At 39.7% G+C, this 21,528-nt stretch overlaps 2 protein-coding genes across 2 annotated transcripts in view; both read right to left on the minus strand.

Annotated features, from left to right (window-relative positions):
• Window positions 1-3,800, minus strand: part of cdh16.L (cadherin 16 L homeolog) — a 74,817-nt gene extending 71,017 nt beyond the window's left edge. The window contains exon 1 of the mRNA XM_018258004.2: window positions 3,756-3,800. The gene's annotated coding sequence lies outside the window, so the exon portion shown is untranslated. The remainder of the gene's footprint in view (window positions 1-3,755) is intronic.
• A 4,817-nt stretch (window positions 3,801-8,617) lies between these two features.
• Window positions 8,618-12,395, minus strand: rrad.L (Ras-related associated with diabetes L homeolog). Its single transcript, NM_001092750.1, is given in 5 exon segments — window positions 8,618-9,414; window positions 10,371-10,575; window positions 10,819-10,892; window positions 11,106-11,462; window positions 12,290-12,395. Coding segments are annotated over 4 exon segments (912 nt in total). The 5' UTR covers window positions 11,461-11,462; window positions 12,290-12,395; the 3' UTR covers window positions 8,618-9,136.
• Between the last annotated feature and the right edge of the window lie 9,133 nt (window positions 12,396-21,528).

Below are 21,528 nucleotides of genomic sequence, written 5' to 3' on the forward strand. Positions count from 1 at the left end.
TGCAATCTATCTATGTTTGCAGGGACAAGCAGGCAGCTCCTCTTTGTTTTCAGGGCAATATCGCCTGAAATGGTCTTTTTAGTTGATGATCATACGATCGTTTAGAGATAATCGTGGTCTCACGATGACGATCGGATCTTTTAAAAATCTTTACAACTATGGGCAGCTTTAGTTTCCACTCTGTGTGTGTGTCACGATTTTACAGTCAGTAACCAATCAGTGACTTGAGGGGGGGGCACATGGGTCGTGACTGTTTGCTTTTGAATCTGAGCTGAATGCTGAGGATCAATTGCAAACTCACTGAACAGTTATGTCCCATGTGGCCCCTGTCACTGACTAACTCAGAGTTAGAGAGCTGAAAAGAAGGAATCAGATTTAGCACTAAACATTTTTGTACATACTATCTGATTTAAAACTATTTCATCTAAAAAATAATTTTTTTAAACATTTCTATTTCATTTTTATGAACTTCATATTTGTGCTTTTAAAAAAACATTTATTTTGTTGCTCAGCTAAGCCTTCTTATCTCCTCATCATCCTATTAATGAATCTTCTCTGTGCAGTGATGTAAAAACAATTATATTTATTTAGACCTATATCTGACCATGCAAAGGCCAAAAATTAGTTACTAAATAGGCCACTATTGACTAATGCAGAAGCTTACTGATCTCTTTATTGGGCTATACACAGACCAGTAAGGGCTCTTACAGACGAGCGTTTTTACCCGCGCTCCCCTGCGTTCCGTTTTTCTGCGTTCAGCCGCAGGGGAGCGCAGGAATAGACGCATTACATTTTTTCCAATGGGGCTGTACTCACACAGGCGCGTGTAAGCACCGAACACAGGTTGAGACGCAACATGCTGCATTTTTCCTGCGATCGGCGCCTACACACGCCTGTGTGAGTACAGCCCCATTGGAAAAAATGTAATGCGTCTATCCCTGCGCTCCCCTGCGGCTGAACGCAGAAAAACGGAACGCAGGGGAGCGCAGGTAAAAACGCTCGTCTGTAAGAGCCCTAAGACAGGTTTGGCCTTAGCGAGAAGGTTGGAAAATCCCAACTTTTCACAGTATAGCAACAGGCAAATTGGTTGCAATAATACATTACACAGTCCTTCGTGTAAATGACGAGGTTCAGCTTCAGTGCCTATAAAAAAGGCTGTACGTTTGCACTAAATCTTATCTATTTGGGATTTTAATTACTCAGATACTTAGTGGGGCCACTTACAGGAAACATGTCTTTACATTCGCTAAGAGGTAACTTTATGTGACAGATTGTTAAAAACGCAACTAAAAATTATGGTTTATTAGATATATAACAGATTACAAAATCAATAATACTGGGACACAGAGAGAAGGAAATAGAAAAGAAGAAGGAAGCATTTACAATCTCCAAGTCAGAGGGGATAACAAAAAGGAAAACATAGACAGCAATGGATCTATTGCTTAGCTTGCAAATACCACACCCATTATACATACAAAAAAAAATAAGTACAGCAATAATAAAGTGACACAGGTTAATAGTGTGGGTCTGGTGGTATCTGAACAAACTGGGAATTTGGTTAAGTGGCATTTGAGATTTCAGCAGCACTAAATGAATGGGGTTTTTTTATCAGCTCTCCTGTTTCCATTTTCAGAAGTCTGGTTGCTAGGGACCAAATTACCCTAACAACTATGCATTGATTTGAATAAGAAGACTGTAATATTGGAGAGGGCATGAATAGCAAGATGAGTAATAAAAAGTAGCAATAACAATGAATCTGTCTGTCCTATATAACATTTGTTTTCAAGATGGGTTCAATAACCCCCATTTGAAAGCTGGAAAGAGTCAGAAATAAAAGAAGAAGGCAAATGATTCAAAAACTATAAAAAATAAAAAATTCAGTTCAGTTTAAAAGTTACATAGAATTAGCCATTCTATAACATATTAAAAGTTAAATTCAATGTGACCCATTTCTTTAAAGGGAAATTAAGAGAAAGAAAGACTGAGCTGATATGGAAGCTCTACGTTATGTCAAAAGGCATACATTATGGCCTGTCGTTGGTTAAAGCCTGCACATAGAGTTGCTGCTTTTTGTGGAAATAATACTGGTCTTCCTTTATCAGCTATCTTCCCCCCTTACTCATACTGCTGAAAGCAAGCTGCCTTTTGATTTCATTTCTGATAAAAAGGTGATATAGTTAAACAGATACTGCTCCCAGGTCCCTGACAATACGAAAAACAAATGAGACAGAGTAGAGAAAAAAACCATGTTGGCACAGAAGCAGATGCAAAACTCTTCAGAACTGCTGTATACAACTCCCTATTAGTAAAATCTAAAATATACAGTACTTGCGTGACACTGAATGAAGAGCCTTGTATAACCCCCTCTATAAATGGGGAAGCCGTTTTATATGCATCCAAGTTATTTCAGTTTAAAACGAAGCAAAAAAGCTTGTATGGATTTAAACAGTATCAAATTCTCTGATGACGGCAATGGTGTAGCAATACCAGAAAAGTGTTTGTATGATTTGAAAGGGAATCGATAGATTTTCTTATTTTAAATTCTTTTAACATATTTTTAGAAGTAAATCTTCCAACCTGCCAACGGTCAATTGCCAGATGCTAATGAAAAATGCATGCGGGCACAGTACTAATGCAAACCGGTAATATGGAATTTGTTTTAAATGGGAAAGATAGTCACCATTAAATCAGCTCATGCAGGAGGCTCAAATAACCTTTGTTTATGAGATTTCCTTTGTTAAAAAAAAAGCACAGTTATCAAAAATGCACTCTGGGATCAATGTATACCCACAGTGTGCCTTTTATATACACTATCTACCCTTCTAAATGTAAACTCTGGTCATTCTGCAATAACAAACAGGGTCAGTGCTCCCCATAGCTCATGCTGATTTATTAAATGGCACCGCATATTGGGATGGTATAAATCAGTGCCTTCATTTGACAGCTTCATCCATTGCTAGTCTGCTTTCCCAGTAATCATCTATTGATCTGTAACCTTGAAATAAATTAATATTAATCTGGAGTAACAATAATGCGCTCCATGTTAATCCTTCCTGTTTATTGTGACCAAAACAATATTTCAGTTCTGTCATGTTTTAGCGGCTGGATAATGTGTTAACCAGTTCTGTGCCAAAGTGCTAATGCTATACAGCAGTGATCCACAACCAGTAGCTTATGAGCAACATGTTGCTCTCCAACCTCTTGGATGTTGCTCCCAGTGGCCTCAAATCAGGTGCTTATTTTTAAATTCCAAGCTTGGAGGCAAGTTTTGGCTGCATAAAAACCAGTTGTACTGCCAAACAGAGTCTCAATGTAGATTGACAATCCACATAGGGGCTATTACATGGCCAATCACAGCACTTATTTGGCACCACAGGAACATTTTTCATGCTAGTGTTGCTCCCCAACTCCTTATACATCTGAATGTTGCTCGCGGGTTCTAAAGGTTGGGGATCCCTGCTATATAGAGTGGGACTCATGGTACACAGCCCTGTCTCTAGCTGTAATTTTCCTCTGATGGATACAGATTCCATTTTCGGGGATACCTGCACATTCCTGCCAGAGAACTGAAAAGAATAAAAGAATGTCCCTGTAGTAGTAGTAGTACATACAAAGTGTAACAGTGACAACACAAGTATGAGACAACAATTGCTGCCCCCACACCAACTCTTTCTTGGGGAAAAATATTTTTCCCCTACAGCTTAATGCACCTCATCTGATGCAAAATCTATTAATATAAAAAAAATTGATCCTACCTCGTCGGAGTCTTGAAGGGCAGATGAGAAAAGCACTGGAGCGATATAATGGAAAAAGGCTCCACTGTTAATAATTTACTTTATCATTAAAACCCACCAATCGCTAACTGCCTTGCCCCAGGCTCGGTTTAATAGCTTGAGAATATTTGCAAACTATATATTTTTTTCAAATTTGGTTTGTTGTTTATGTGTTTAAAACAAGGTAATTTATTTTATGAAAGGGGATCCTCATTTATTAATAAATGTAGATTAATTAGTGGGTGTAAAGGTCAGCCAGGAAGGCTGCAAACTAGGAAGGGTCTGTAGCTGGTCACTACCTGACTGCAAGTATATAGTGCATACCTCAGTGCACAACATATCATACATAGTGGTTACATATTTATTAAAAAATTGTAAGATTAACAGATTTTGAAGTTCTGTTATTTAACGCGGAGCTCTCTTTGGCCCAGAATTATCCAATATTTAAACTATCATAGCTTCAGTTATAAAATGATCTGTCACAATGTCTTGAGTGGCAAAATAAATGGGTTTTAATTACTTTTTATACTGCAATTATATTAAAGGGGTTGTTCATCTTTGAGTTAACTTTTAGTATGATGTAGAGAGTGATATTCTGAGACAATTTGCAGTTGGCTTTCATTTTTTACTATTTGGGGTTTTTGTGTTATTTAGCTTTTTATTTAACAGCTCTAGTTTGGGATTTCTGCAATCTGGTTGCTAGGGTCCAAATTACCCTAGCAACCATGCATTGATTTGAAAAAGAGACTGGAATATGAATAAGACAGAGCCTGACTAAAAAGATAGTAATAAAATGTAGTAATGACAATAAAATTGTATTTGTTTTAGATGGGGTCAGCCACCCCCATTTGAAAGCTGGAAAGAGTCAGAAGAAGAAGGCAAATGTACTTTCACATGGCGCGTAGATTACGTAAAATACATTTGCACAAAAACAAGATGCTTATCTGATGGAGCAAATGGCTGTTTCATTAACCTACCCACTATACTATTAGTGACATACCAGTTCAATAAGCTTGGAGGAGAAAAACACACAAAACAATATACTTTTTACCCACAATGCAACAATTTTCTCAGAATTCCAGTGTTAACAGCATGCACCTGTAAAATAGCATGTGACCACATTTACAAATGCAAATGAATGTGCATAGAAAAACAATACATGAAAAAAATGCATGCATTTAAATGTTATTCACAAAGATACTTGTATCAGTGCATGCCCCTATAACCTTGCATCCGATTACCAGTTAATTGCACTTTTAGGTATCATGTACACATTTTGTAATCTTTGCGGCCCAAGAAATGTCCATGAGCCCTGTACAAACTGGTGGTTAGAAGCAAGGTGTAAGTATAAAGGAATATGTATTAATGCAAGTACCTATAAATAGCATTTCAATGCATGCAATTTTCTGTGCATTTTTGCTCTGTGCCTTTGCCAGTGCCGGACTGGCCCACCGGGATACCAGGAAAACTCCCAGGTGTCAGTGGGCCCTCCTGCTGCTAAACATTTGGCCTATTTCATGGCCATTCCCTATTTCTATGAGAAGGAAGTGACTAAATAGATGGAATAATAGCTTATAGTATGTAAATAAAAGAGACTAGGAGAATAGCGATTGAGTGAGGAGAGGAAGAATAATAGTACTGAGAGTGGGCCCTTGGTCTAAGATTTATTGGTGGGCCCCTGGTCAAAGGTTTTAGGGTGGGCCTCTGGTGTCCCAGTCCGACACTGGCCTTTGCATTTACAAAAGAGCCTTTACCTCTTGCCATTTCATGGTTATTACATTTGTGAGGATATTTCTGCAGCAGATTTGCATTGCTTTCAGTCCTTGATGTGTGAACTGAAGAAGGGTCAGGTAGCAGGAATTAAAAGGAAAACCTCAATTAGTAATTTGCTGGAACACTGGGCTCAGAGCCTAACTATAGCCTGGGCTCCATTCCCAGATACGTGTCACCTTGGGCAAATGACTTTACCTCTCTGTGAATAGTGTTTCAAATTATGTTATAGATTCTGCTGGGTAGAAACTTACTAGGATACAGAAAATATGTGCAACATTAAGCATATTGGAGGGCAGGGGCTCCATGTGCACATTCATACAAGCAAAGTAAGTATTGATGATTATGTTTCATAAATGTTACAATAAGCACATTGCACTTCATTTGACTTTTTAAGGGTGTGTTCCTGTCACTGCTAAATATTAAATGCTTAGCTAAACCAAATTCCTGCTATATGTAATGTCTTTGTACATTACAATATAAGCTTGCTTAGCATAGCACCAATACATCCATGATGCCCCCAGACTTTGTAATAACTACAGTCAGTGGGGCTCATTTATCAACACTGGGCAAATTTGCCCATGGGCAGTAATCCATGGCAACCAATCAGATTGCTACATTTATTGTACTGCTTGCAGCTGGCTTTAAAAAGCTGCTCACCGATTGGTTGCTATAGGTAACTGCCCATGGGCAAATTTGCCCAGTATTGATAAATGAGGCCCAGTGAGTTCCTAGTGCCACATCCGATTTAATAGCCCAGGTATATAGAACCAATGTGGAAAGGTCTAGGTGAACTAGGTGTATACAGGACCACCATCAGAAATCACAGGGCCCCATACGACAAAATTTCCTGGGCCCCTTGGGCTGCGCCCACCGACAGGTCCACCCACCCCACAGGTCCTCCCCCCACCACACAGTAAAAAAACAAAAAAAATATTGGTGGCTAGGGTTCCCACATGTTAATAAAAAATAAAAAGATATTGGTGGTCAGGGCCCCCCATAAAAAAACATTTGTGGCCAGGGCCCCCCATTAAAAAATATTGGTGGCTAGGACCCCACATGAGGAAAAAAAATTGGTGGCCAGGGCCCCCACCCACATATTATAAGAAAATTGGTGGCCAGGGCCCCTTAAACGTCCATACCTTCCCGAAGTCGGCAGCTCTCAGAAAGATGGGGGCCCGGCTAATCAAGTAAGTGTGGTGTGGCAGGGCCCCCCTTACCCATGGGGCCCCCTACAACTCTCCCCCCTGTCCCCCCCTGATGGCTACCCTGGGTGTATATAATTGCAAAACCGTATCGCATATTTATGTATATGATTAGTTTATAGCAATCTATACACAAAACATAGTTAAAGCAAGTGCATATCATTATAAGACCTTGTGATCCCTCACATGGGGTGGGATAGCAAAGCACACAGTGGGATGGGGTATAAACTAAAAAGACTAATGCCCTAGAAGCAAGAAACTGTTGTAGAAGAAAGGAAGCAAGTCTCAATGAGTGGTGGTGGTGGTGAGTGGGAAGCTTTAACTAAACAGTTGATGATTATACGAAGACTAAAAAAATGGAGTTACACCAACGAAGGGCAATAAAGGCAGGAAGAACATAAAGGCCTGGGATTGTCTGACATTTACCTTATATCCATTGCAGAGGGTACATTTATACTTTGTTTGCTGTCTGTTACATTTTCCTTATGTGCGGATATGGGTGTGGAAGATGGTATAAGAATAGGGGTTGTGCATTGAGCAGTTTGAAAAAAGCTCAGTGATGGAGTTACGGGATGAGCCTAGAGTAGCAAGAATTCCAAATACACCACTGTACGTTACCACTAATACAAAACTGAATGGTCATGTCTGCGTAGCTGCTTCTTCTTCCTGCTAGCTTTAACAAGGTGGAGAGTCCAGTACGCTGTGATTGGCGAGTGCTTCGTTTCATAATGTATGTAGGTTAACAAGGTCAAAGCACTATGGGCTCCATTGCTATAAATCAACACTTTCCAAGTGCAGCCCTCAATGGCAAGTCAAGGATACTTGGCCAAATGTAAATGTGCAGAGAAAATTGCAGAATGCATTTAGAAAAAACTATTTTCCAGACATAAAAATACCAATGTTTTACTTAGGGAAACATGTAAAACATAGTATTTTAAAATCCATTAGTCTGAAAAATGTCTCTTGAATTTAAAATCAAAGGGATCGAAATACAAAAATATTTCAAGATTTAGCACTTTCTAAGATATGTGCATTTTTCAGACTTTTGTCCCAACTAAAAGATAGCAACCCAATGGTTAAGTGAATACAGGAAGAGCATTGAACCTGCATAGACAGCTGATACTCTGGGCCTTCAAAAAAGCTATAGAAAGCCTGCCTAGCAGTATAAAACTCTATATATTATTATATATACTATTTAAGAAACAAACCACTAAATATAGAAAATCAATATACATTGTAAAAGCATTCTAAGTTTACACCAATTCATTTTTTAAACCAAATGCCTGTCCTGTTAAGGTAATTTATTGCTGTAACTGGGGAGTCCTGTTAAACAGCCCACACTATTCTCTTGATTTGGAGTGATGATATTGCTGAATATGATGGAAGTGGAAAGGTTAATTACCTAACTCAGTCTTCTACTTCACAAATTAGTTGGACAACTGCAAAATGTATTTCACAAGACCGTTACTATTATTGTTAGAAATTTGGCTAGCCCTAAAGTTACAGGTGCCAACTGTAAAAAACAATGGTTAGTTCTAGACCCCTTACCCCTCCCCAAAAAAATCCTAAAGACTTAAACTGCATATAACAGTAAAAAGTAAACATATGCATTGAAATATAACTTATGGATCTCATACCTACAAGAATAGTCTCTCATATAAAATTTCCTGCGAAGAAACTGTGTCCCGGAACTTAAGAATAACGGGAAATATTAAGCAGGGGATTTCCAAGCTATAGAGGAGATTAACCCTACGGATCCCTACAAAACATTTTATTTGCATTCAAAAATGAAATGTGCCTGTTAAGCATCTTCAAATATAAATTTTCACATTCCAGTTTTACAAATTCACAAATGCTAAAATGCAAGCATTAAAATAGTAAATACTTTATTATAAAATCTTTATGTAAACAAATTGTAAATCCATCTTTGATAACAAGTAATGGAAGTGCAATAACAATTCAAAAAAAATGTTAGTAGCCTACAGAATAATTCAATACAGAAGTCTTTATGTGCATGTGATTTGCAATACATGGAAAAGTAGGATGCATGTACGAGCCTGCGCACATATTTTCAAGTTTTAACACAGAAGTAGATGAAAATCTTTTTTTTTTCGTTGTCAGATTGAACTGATTTTATATCCGGAGGCTATTATGTGGACAGGAAGCAGTCACTTCCACAAAGCTTTTCATTTGCCGCACACCATCAAAAATATGAATCCATCCAAGAGCCAAAGTCCTTGTTCAGCTGCTTATTAAGGCATTTAATAGAAACGAAAATATACAAGTTATAGATGAGTTTCTATTTCCATGTAGATCTCCATTTCAGAAAGAAAGTCCTGATATATTTCAGTTCTGCAGGGCACCTGCACCTGGCCCCTTTAAAGGTTTTCAGAGCACAGATAAATCATGGCACGATTTGGACTTCTGCTTGAATGCCATCTTTTTGTTATTTTTGGCTACAATCTTCCCAAGGAATCGCTTGGCTTTTTTCCCAATGCTTTCTCTCCTTTTGCTGCTAGCCATCCGTCTGGCGTTGTCCTCTTTGCTATCTTTGCGGAGTCTGACCTGACGCACTATTCCTTCAAAGAGGTCTTTGACATTGTGGTGGAGAGAGGCTGAAGTCTCTATGAATTTGCAGTCAAACACAACAGCACAAGCACGTCCCTCTGAAACCGGGAAAAAAAAGGGGTCAACTATGCACAGAGCATGTAAAATATGACTAATTGTGTTTCAATGACATCAGTATTTCTTTTGCTATTCCTATAAATCAACCTACTTTAAAACTATAAATTAAACTACCTCCATGTGTTCGTATTGGTCCTTGGTATTGAACCTATTGTGCCTATTAGTATATTCAGCTTGCACCCTGGATGCATTATTAAATTTGAAAACTATGACACAGTTTACAAATATGCACTTAGTAGGTCTACATAGCATTGTACCTGATGAAGTGATGATTATATCCATTTTATGGTCATTAACCTTGTACAGCATATATTTAATAATAAACATACCTAGCCAAAGATGAACTGGACTCATAGAAAGGCAGCATGTACTGAATGCAGTATATATATATTATTATTTGTATTATTGTTCTGGTGAAACAGTAGCAGTGATAACTTATGTATTCACCATAATGATGATTAAGTCAATTGCATTAGCTCAGAAAAGAGGGAGAACATATTTGTTTATTTAAATACTGATATTGCCTGCCCTTTCACTGACCCATTTTACATTGATTCCCCAACAAATGCTTACAGGCAAGGGACCTGTTATCCAGAATGCTTGGAACTTGGGGTTTTCCGGAAAAGGGATCTTACCATAATTTGGATATCCATAACTAAAGTCTAGTTAAAAAAAGTAATTTAAACATTAATTAAACCCAATAGGATTATAAGGATTTATTATATCTTGGGATCGAGTACAAAGTACTGTTTTATTATTACAGAGAAAAAAGAAATGAGTTTTCAAAAAAATGTAATTGTTTGCTTAAAATAGAGTCTATGGGAGATGGTCTTCCAGTAATTCGGAGCTTTCTGGATAACAGGTTTCCGGATACTAGATCCCAATACTCTAATACTGCATAACAAATTCAGTTTTTAGCATATGGTTTTGAATTTACCTTCTACTGATACTTCTCGTGATCGTACCAAGTCGCTTTTGTTGCCAACTAGAATTATAGGAATATCCTCTGATTGTCTTGCTCTTCTTAACTGTATTCTAAGCTCAGAAGCCTTTTCAAAACTTGCTTTGTCCGTGACGGAATATACAATAACATAAGCATCTCCCATCTTCATGCACTGGTTATGCAGCCAGTGATTGTCATCCTGAAGCAAAACAAAATATAATATTTATTCTTTAAAAACTGGCATCAAAGTTTAGTTACCATTGTCCCTTATTCTTGAATATCTCAAGCTTGATTCGTCTTTATATTTATAGTTATCTATTAAAATACAGGATTTCAATGTTGTATGCTTATGGATACTCTAATTGTAACTGGGTAGCACTGTTACTTGTAACATACAAAATTCTTCCAAACTTATTACTCATTACAGTGGAAAATGACATACCTGTTCCCAGATGTCAAAGACTAAAAGACAGGCTTCTTCCCCATCCACCACAATAGATCTGTCATATGTATTTCCTGGGGCAAAACAGAGAACAAGAATTCAATTGGTGGGTTTATAACTTCACAGACTTAACAAGTGTATTCATTCATGTATATGTGAGTATGCTATGTTTGCACTGTAAAGGCTTGTAACTGGATTTGATCAAAACACATTTAGGAGGGATTTAGCGCATTTCCGTATATCAATCTATGTCTCCATCCACTCTTCCATACCAATAATATTCTCACCTGCTTCCTCTACATCATGTAAATCCTCCACGCCCCCAAAGATCCTGGCCAGGCTAGACTTTCCCACTCCATGTTCCCCAAGCAAGATGACTTTAAACACGTGATCCTCAGAGTCGCTGCCAGATGAGATGACAGAGTCAGAGGAATCTGATGCCCAGCTCTCTCTGTGTTCACCTGAAGGGTTGTACGAGGGGCAGCGGAGCAAGCTAGATAGCTGAGATGCTGGGGCTTTGCCTTGCAGTTCCTTATCATCCACGGGCATGCTTCTCCTGTGCAGCTGCTGATGCATAGAGAATGGCATGCTGCCTCTCCTCTTTTCCATGTTCTTAACCCGGTCGCTTCGGTTGAGGGTCATTTCTAAGTGTTGGAGAAACAAGACAGACACACAAGACATTAATAGACAGCCTGAACTGACACATCTACAAGGCGATAATCCTAAAACCACACGATTAAAAGCTTTCTGAATGTTTTGCAGACTGGAATTTACACTCTCATTTTAACCCCTTTTCAGCTTTATAGCAGAAACATTACTGCTACGGCATTCTCACTGTTTTATTATTTTACACTTAGATTATGTTCTTCATGTGATGCTGGGCATTGTAGTTCTGGGAGATTCTCATTATATTCTTGCCATTATTACTGAATCTCTATGGTTTTAACTGTATGAGATCTTTAAAGTCCTGCTGCAGTGTGAGGCTCTGTTGGACAAATCATCACAAGCAGCTATATGGTTGTCCATTACGGTCAACAGAAAGCAACGAGCGAACGGCTTGTCAAAAGTTTCCATTATAATGGCTTCATGGTAAAATAATAATAAAAACAGTGTGGACACTGCTGCATCTACTTTACAGCACTTTGGCACCAGCAGTGGAATGGTGTCTAGCGCAGTCCAGTCCATAGATATTTAATAACACAGACACACATTGGATTGCAAAGCTCAGCCATGAGATCATTAAATATTTCTCTTTTCACATCTATTAACCTTTTCAAATACTAGTGACTGCGAAAAGCCGAGGGCAGTTAGATCAAAAAGTAAATTTCCGACTCCAGTCACAAAATATTGATCCCTTAATATATTCAGGCAGTTAGCAGGATGTTGTATCTCTATGACCGTACAGCCTTCACAAATATATCAGTGCAGAATAACACAGCAATGACAGCAGCAGTAGCACACAATGACTTACTTGGTAGAAGTGCTCAGCTGCTGGGAGATCCTCTGAGTAAAATAAGGGTATATTCCGTGCAGCAGTTGCTTGGGCTTAGCTTAGTCCTAGAGGCTTTGGCTGTGTCTCATTCAGGAGTAATTCCCTTCTGTTCATCTCACACACAGCCTCGCTATTTAAGTGTTCCCCGGGCTAACACGGCATGTGACATCAGCATGGGCTCAGCTTATGGGAACCCAGGATCCTCCCTGCTTCCATATCTGGTGCAGGCTGTGACATCATCATGGATGGCTGCTTAGTCAGTATATTGTAAATGGAAGCTCATAAGATACCTATCGTCCCTGCTGCAAGTGAACAAGTCTCCCCCCCCACACCCTCAGCAAAGGAGAGGGGAGGTGTAAAAGAACTAGTGTCAACAGGCACCCTCTCCCTGACTCCTGTGTGAAATTGATGGGGTCAAGTTGCAATAAAAAAAACAGCAGTGTATGTGGGAAAGGAAACCCTATTCTCTCTTTGTGTTTCATAAGCACAGTACAAAGGCACCCAGAGGAAATCTCCCCTCTGATGAAGGGTCAGGACATCTCCCCCTCCACAGTGGCAGCAGCAGCTTCCCAGTAGCATCAGGCAGTGGTAATTCAGCACCTTTATCTTACAGCCTCACTCCATAGTTTACCTGGCTTACATTAAACCTGGATTTCTAAATTGTATGCCCCTAGGCCAGGTGTTCCCTATACCCACTCTGCCTCTCCCACAAGAACCTGAGCTTGGGCATATGCGCAAGTTTTCAATCATTGGGCCAGAGCACTGGGATTTCACAGCATTCCACCCCTAAAGTCCAGTTGCCCCAGGCCCAGGCTTTTGTAGCTTTCCCACAAATCCAGGCCTGCCTCCGATTCACCCCTGTACCTCCAGCCTCACCCTCCCTCAGTGGCTATGGGTGCTACTTGGCCTAGACAGTACTAGCCAAGGCCAGGGCCAGTATAACAAATTTACACTTGCTGGTAAATTTGTAATGGATAGCTGTTTGGTCCCCAGCCTGCCTTTGAATCACCCCAATTACATCTCTTACCTTCTGTTGTATGCCCCCAAACCCTTCCTAATCACTGAATTTTAACCCAATGTGTCTTATCCCAACCCCAGGGTCAAATTGGGCTGGCGGGTACCTCTCCCCATGGCTGTCTGAGATACTACTGCACCGTGAAGGCATGCTGGCAGGGATAGGAGGGGGGGGCCCATGAGGGGACAAGTTTGGTATGTGGGCCCCTAATTCAGCAGCCCTGGTGGTTCCAGACCACCCCAGTCCAACATTGGTCATATCTCTGAATATTCTTGGACCTACCTCATCCCTTTAATTAATCATTGCCAAGTATGGGCCAGAAGAAAAGGTGGCAATCCTAACCTTTGACCCAAGGGCTGCTTAACTCCCCTGCTGCTTTTATTTATACTACCTACCCAGACACCATCAGCGGTACAGGTGGTACCCAAGGCAGAAGAGGCATAGACAGATTCAAAAGCACAATTTCATGGATAATACACATAATGGGGTATGACTAGGGCAAATTAGCGATTTTTTTAATGGGGTCGCATCCTACAATTTGACAGGGCCTGCCAGTCAGTTACACACATCTCCAAGCCACTCAGCCATCTTATAGCAAAATCAAGTGCATTAAATCCTTTCTGGGTAGCAGGTCAATGGGTGTGACCCAGGCAGAAGCCTATACATATAAGAAAAATCCACACTGGAAGTGGAGCTGAGGTGGATACCCTTGTCTTAAGTGAATGGTGAATGCACAAAGACTTATCGGGACATGCGCTGATTGGGTAGGAGAGGGGGCACTTGGGGGGCCAAAAACATTGCAAGATTCAGAAAACTGCAAAACCGAATGGCAACAGACCACCATACCTTAGAAGGATCCACAGGCTTACTTATGCTTATGATCCCTTCCAGGTTAGCATTGGTTACACAGCAATAGCCCCTAGAAATAAAAGAGACTAATACTACAGAGTTAGGTGGCCCGATATAAGAAGCAGAATTCAGGAATGTTGGCACTACCATAAAGAACATAACAATATGTTTGATGGAAGATCACATAGTGAGAAACAGATCTCAGGGATCCCATCACCCCAGATTGGGCTTCCTCTTGCCTGTGTAACATCAGTTGAGCAGACAGGTTTTTAACATAAGGATAAAACACCTAGAGATGTCAACTATATGAAAATGGTCGCTACTCAACAACAGCTGCCAGCGATCATAAGACAGTCTCAGATAGCAGCCATATCCAGCAACAGGATACTAGCAATTGCAGGTGACAAGAGCCAGCAGGACACTGGAGAGAGAGTATCAGATCCCAAATGCCATCATCAAAAGAAGCCTGCATTGTAAAGCATCAGTATAGTAATATCAATTCTTATACTTTTTGGCTGGCATTTTAGAGGACTAGAGGATTTACCAGCTGATCCAAGCCTAAAAGAATTTGATTCAGACCATTTTTTTTTAATGTGGGCCTATTTAAAAGTCTATACCATTTTGTATAATCTATATCTAATTGCTGTAACAGTGGGTCTATGGTGTCAGTTACTCTGGTGGGCATTAGGAGACTCTGTATCTGATAACAGAAAGTGGCGTAGGGCCCATCCATGCAAGAAGCTGAGACGAGAGAATGAACGGGGGAGGGCAAGGTTGGTGCCCCTGCTCCTCCTCAGATACTTTTGGTAAATATGTCATGTTAACAGATATTTACTTTGACAGACCTTCAGTTTTTTTCTTCTTTTGTTAAATAAAGCTTTAACCTATGGTGAATTTACTCAGTAAAATTGCGTGCTGTGTATTTAATGGTTGAAGAATGAGTATTCATGGCAGGTAATGCTATCAGTGATATTAGGATATTTAGGCCTTATTCCTTGGGCTAAGCTTAGACCTAGAGGCACTGGCCATCTTTCACCTATGGCATTTCCCTTCTATTTATCTCACACATACTGTAATATTCACCACACTAATAAGTGACGTCACTATCAACCCATCATATAGGAACCTGGGATCCTCCATGCTTCCATATCTGTGCGATTCTGCCATCATCATGAATAGCTGCTTAGTCAGGGCCACTACATCAGTATTAGTTTGATGGCAGAATAAGAATGGTATTTAGGGATCTGAACATCTGCCATGCCTGGTGAGCTGGCACACTTATTTCCAGGGCTACTAAATACTATATGGAAACTTAATCTTGCAAAGCGATCGTAAAATAAAGCCCCTACTAATGCACATAGGAATTAAGACTGGATTATTATTTTGATTCTCTGCTTATCTGCTTTTATATATTTTACTGTGAGAAGAATCAGTGGCAAAGTGAATGTTCTGAATGGCTAAGTGGATTTTACATAAACCTACTCCATCTGTATTGTCCAAGTTTCCAACTAGGAGTACAGAGTGCTGAGATATGCAGACCTCTCTTCCAGTTGCTTGGTTAATGCTGCTAACATTAGCTTCTGCTGACAGTGAACTGGACGTTTATAAATCATAACTGTGTTAATGAATTGCCATTTGATGAAGAGCGCACGGGGGGGGTGTGATTCAGCCATGTATTGATCGTCTGCTGACACCCCACATGATACAGCACTGAGATCACTGAGAGTGACCAAGTATTTTAAAGGTCATTAATCCTTTCAATCACTGTGCACACTGTGCATGCATAATGACTGCCTGTTTTACTGAAGGTAAGGGGCTATGGGGGGCTCTCTGCACTTGCAAGTAAACTGTAGTTCTGTGCTATAATCCAATGCAAGCATGGTGCTGTGGTGGTCACTTCTTACTTACGAGCATGTCCAGTCCATTGCTAATTCCCCTATTCAGGGAGTCCCATTCCCACACATGACAGGTGCAGACTATATAAGTGACAGTCATCCCTACAGTGTGACTCACAATCAGTCACTAGCTTTGTGGAAACTCCTTCCGTCTGATTAAGCCGAAAGTAATTTATGAAACGTATTAATACACAGTAATGCTGGTGACCTCGTGAACTATATATATATAAACAGTATATATATATATATATATATATATATATATATATATATATATATATAGATATATATATATATATATATATATATATATATATAGGTATAATGAAAGAGATTTTTTTTTATTGAAGAGATTTCTTTTATTGAAATATACCCACTAAAATATACCCCACCTTTTTGACATAAGCTGATAACTGTTAGGCATCCCTCTGTTTTTACATTTTAAATCTGCCTTAATTTCCATGAAATTATCTAGTTTTTGAACCTGAATGTACCCTTTTTGTGTGGTCCAGCTCAGTGCATGCCTACTACTACTTCTGGTCATAAACAACTTCCTTTGAAAGGTCTGGAATATTTGCAGGTAGTCCCATATACCATTTTGTGAGTCAAACATCATTCACTTTATTTTATTATTAAATTACTATGTTGTTTTGGGAGTGACTAGTTTTAGGTTGGGAGTATATATGATTTTCCAACAAAGCACACTGCTAGAGTTTGTTATATTACCCATATTACCCAATAATTGCCTGTAGTAATAATGGATATAGCTGACCCTGTGACTGCTGGGGCACAGGAGTATAGAAAGGGCCTAACTAGGGATCGGCAAGGTAGGCAGCTGACTTGGGTGCAACTTGAGGGGGTGCAATTCATAGGGGTGAGTGGAATTCCGTAGTTCCTATCACTCCCTTTCTACACGAAACACTGGGGATTGGAGACCTAGTGTGAATGGCAATGGCGACAACCAACGCAGTGGGTCAGCAGGTATGGCAGCGACAGGAGGCATCTGGAGTGGAGAATACATTAAGGCTGCCTTGGGTTTCTGAATCCCTCATCACATAGAGTATAGCGTGCCTAGAGAAAATTGTAATAGATGAGCATTTTTATACACTATTTTTGAAACAGATATTTTTTCCTAAGGTTGGATGAGGGTCCCTTAAAATATTTAACTGTTTATGATGATGATTTCTAGTTATGTCACTGCCCCATGTGGCCAGAATTACAGTTCCAAAATTAGATTTTGAGAGTAGCTGTCTGAAAGCTGTCAACTGCAAAATGTAAATAAAACAAGATTAATTAATGGCAATTATTAAAATTAAATATTCACCCATGATAAAAACAGACCAAAAACTACTGCATGGGAGAAAGGGGATGCATCGCCTGAGATTTGTTGTTGTCCTTGCTATTTGTAATTGCCCCTGATAATCCATAGGTATCCCTCTGTTTCTTTTATTAGTAATTTGCCTGAATGTTCTTGCCACACGGTACATGATAAGATTAGGTGTTAAATAAAGGACAAAATAACTGCTCAACATATAAAGGATATTAAACTGGACACACACAGGCAAAAATGCAGTAATCCAACTAACTGAATGGCTATGCAGTAGTATGCTATTCTGGCCTGTAGGGGACTGCTATCCAGAATGCTAGGGACCTGGGGTTTTTATTTGGATCTTCATACAATAAGGGGCATATTTATTGAGCCTCAAATTGAAAATTCGAACTTTCGGTTATTTTTTATGGTCAAAACTCTCAAAATCGCATTGTGAATTATCCAAACTCTGAGAAAAAACTCGAATAGAGTTTGGACAAAATAGAGTCTATGGGAGATGGCCTTTCCATAATTCATAGCTTTCTGGAGGTTTCTGGACAATATATCCCATACCTGGGATACATCATCCTGTTCCTGCTAGGCTTTTTTCTACATCTGCTTCATCCTGCTTTTTTAACACCTGAAGGGTTCATCACATACCCATACCCTATCCCAGTTTCAGGGCATTCTGAATTAGCTGTTGGGATCTTCCCCAACAGACAATGTAAAATATTCTATTTGCAACTGTGGTTGCAACAAAGGTTGACCATCCAAAGTGTTTTTTATGGGTTTCCACAACCATGGACAAAATATAAAAATTCAGAATTAAGTGAATTCAGTAACCAAGTTAATTATTTAACACAACCTTGGAATAAATGAGTATATAACAAATTGCAAATATATTAAAGTCAGAGTTACAGGCCTTTAAGTCAGTAAGTGATAATTCCTCGTCTAAGGTCACAGTATGGAAAAAAGTCTGAAGAAGGACTGGCATACAGACTCATCATTGGTGTGGCTTGTGTTTCATGTAACTTGAGGTTGTGAAAAACAATTCATTGCTAAAATATTCCAACTTGCAGGTAACATTATATCATTAAAGTCAGTCTGAAACAACGGAGCACGCTCATTATATGGTAATTTAATTCCTACATAGTTTAATAAACACAATAGAGCCAGCACTGATGTTGAACTAAATACATTTCAGGTCTATTTAGGAAAGCAATAAAAGCTGTACATTACTAAGCAACAATAAATAAAAGAATATCTTTTAAGACTATTAGTCAAAGGAAAAAATAGGCTTTGGTAACTGATATCCTCAGACATAAAGGAAAGCCCTGAAGCTATAAACACAGGGGTTGCATGATCAGAATGACCAGCAGCCTAATCACACTGGTTTATGTTAGAGATTGGCAGACTCAGATATAGCTGTGATTGGGTGAGAAGGAATGAGTCAAGGAGGGGAAAGCTCGGCTGCGGGTGGAGAAAGACAGGGATGTGAGTTCAGGAGAAGAAGCAGTTCACTTCCTTATTGTCTGAGCAGGTAGAAACATGAGGCAAAGCTCTCTCTGTAATATAATGTTATTAGCTGCAGTATATACATATTCATTCCTCAGTATACTTCTGGCTTTGGAGGTAGAACTATTTGGGCAGCTGCTTGTTAGTCTCTTGCTGTTTATTTACTGTTTAACAGCAGTTAATCTCACTGTAGTCACTTACCCAAAAGGTATCCTATGTATTATATAGAAATACAGCCTGTGACACTTGCTGCTTCTGCAACTAATTAGAGTATACAGAGAGCTGTTGTTGGATATGCAGAAAGGGTGGTGGGCCTTAGTCGGGAATAGGTGAAAGCCTGAATACAGTAACATCCCCAGGCTTTGCTTTCATAAATACGCTCATTGCACAATATATACAGTATCAATATAGATACATTTACTTAATTCAGCACTCGGCACTTAATCTGCATTCAACACAACACCCAGCTTGCATATCATTTGGGGTTAGATCCAATTTCACCATGTATGGGTAATTATATAGAATTAACAAACCCCCAAGATTATATTATGCAGGCCTGCTTATTGTAGCTTCCCTTTGTGTGCAGGGGGGAAGTAGAGGTAGGTTTACTATGTTTATATATTTAAGTTGATCTCTTAGTTCCCCAGCACAATGCTAGCCTTTATTTCATAGAGCTTAGTTTTAATTTTCTGGCCAGCAAACAGTTACCCATTATCAATATACATTTGATGGTCACCAGGGGAGGGCAAGCAAGGAGTAATGGTTAAGGCAAACGAGAAACTAATAGACCCCATCCCAGTCATGGCAGGGTTATTTCTTTCTGTGGCTAGTTGTCACTACAGTGACCATAATATCAAAGCCTAAGGAAAAGTGGTTAATTGACCTTTCCCCTGAGCTGGGCCCTTATGAGCTAGGCATGCACATAAAGGTATAGGCTGTGACATAAGCAGCATAATAGAGTGGCTGGTTGGCCTTACCCTTGGAGCTAGGGTCTCTGAGCTGGATTTCCACACCGTGGAAGGGCTGCTATGGAAGTAACATAGTAAAGTGGTCAGTTAGCATTATGCTCTGAGCTTGGGTCTCTAAGCTGGGTTTCCACAGATTGGAAAGGCTTCCATGGAAGCAGCATAGTAGAGTGGCCGGTAGGGCTTACCCTTGGAGCTGGGGCCTCTGAGCTAGGTCTCCACGGTGTGAAAGGCCTGCTATGGAAGCAGCATGGTTTAGTGGCGGGCTGGCCTTACCCCCAGAGCTGGGCTCTTTGAGCTGGGTCTCCATAGCGAGGATGGGTGGCTACGGGACCAGAATGGAAAAGTGGTTTGTTGACCTTACCCTCTGAGCCAGGCATGGCAGTCTCTACAGAGAGGATGGGCTGCTAAGGCACAATTAAGGTAAGTGGTTGGTTGACTTTACCTTCTTAGTCAAGAATGTATGGCTGGAGGGAGGTCTCTACAGAGCGGAAGGTGGTTGTGTAATACAATATTTATATATATAGTCCCCAAGAAGGAGCATTCACAGGTCTTACGAATACTGGTGAAGACCTGTGAGTGCTCCTTCTTGGGGACTATATACATATACGTTTAAGGATTGCACCCAGGCAGTCGCTTACATCTTTTATCGTGAGTGCGGGTATTTCAATAGTAGATAACATATATATATATATATATATATATATATATATATATATATATATATATACATACTGTTCAAATGACCAGCAATAGTGATGGGCGAATTTGCGCCGTTTCGCTTCGCCGAAAAATTTGCGAATTTCGCGCGAAATTCGCGAAACGGCGAAAAATTAGCAAAACGGCGCTGGCGTCTCGTTTTTGACGCCGGCGCCCGTTTCTTCGACGCCGGCGCCCGTTTATGATGCCGGCGTCCGTTTTTTTGAAAAAAAAAATTTTGACGCCGGCGAATTTTTTCCGCAAATTTTCGCGGGCGTTTCGCGAATTTATTCGCTGCCGTGAATCGCGCAAATTCGCCGCAAATTCGCGCCTGGCGAATAAATTCGCCCATCACTAACCAGCAACTCCAGGGATTTCAATGAAAATTTTTTTATGTGTTTAAGTAAGTGCAGATACAGCCCGGGTAATCGAAGTGATACGGTGTGCCACCCAGACGAATGCGGATATATATATATATATATATATATATATATATATATATATATATATATATACAATATTATATACAATAGCTGCATATACACCAAAAAGTCCTATCTTTTGTTGATTTCAGGGCAGAAGAAAGTGAATCAGTATTCTCTTCTCTGTAAACCATGTTGTTTGAACAGAATCTCGCTACTCTGCCTGGTATACACTGAAGTTCTTTGTCAATATCCATTTAAACATTCTTGTAGTTATGGCTGAACATTTGAATTATCAGCAAGAATAAGCCTCTAGATAAATTGAAAATTTGTCCGAAGTATTGAATATTGCTAGTCACATTTTTAGCAGCTAGTCATTTCAATCATGGGAGCAACAGAGGTCATGGAAACAAGCAGTCCCTGTAGGGTTAAAGCTGTGAGTTTCTTCTAACTGTCAGATGTGCAAGTGCCCATAGTATGAAAAACTGCTCCTCCTGACAATGAGATAACACACTACAGCTAAAATATACATCACTTTTCCAGGGTTTA

This window comes from Xenopus laevis, chromosome 4L (assembly GCF_017654675.1).
Source record: "Xenopus laevis strain J_2021 chromosome 4L, Xenopus_laevis_v10.1, whole genome shotgun sequence".
In the NCBI taxonomy this organism is placed as follows: Eukaryota; Metazoa; Chordata; class Amphibia; order Anura; family Pipidae; genus Xenopus; species Xenopus laevis.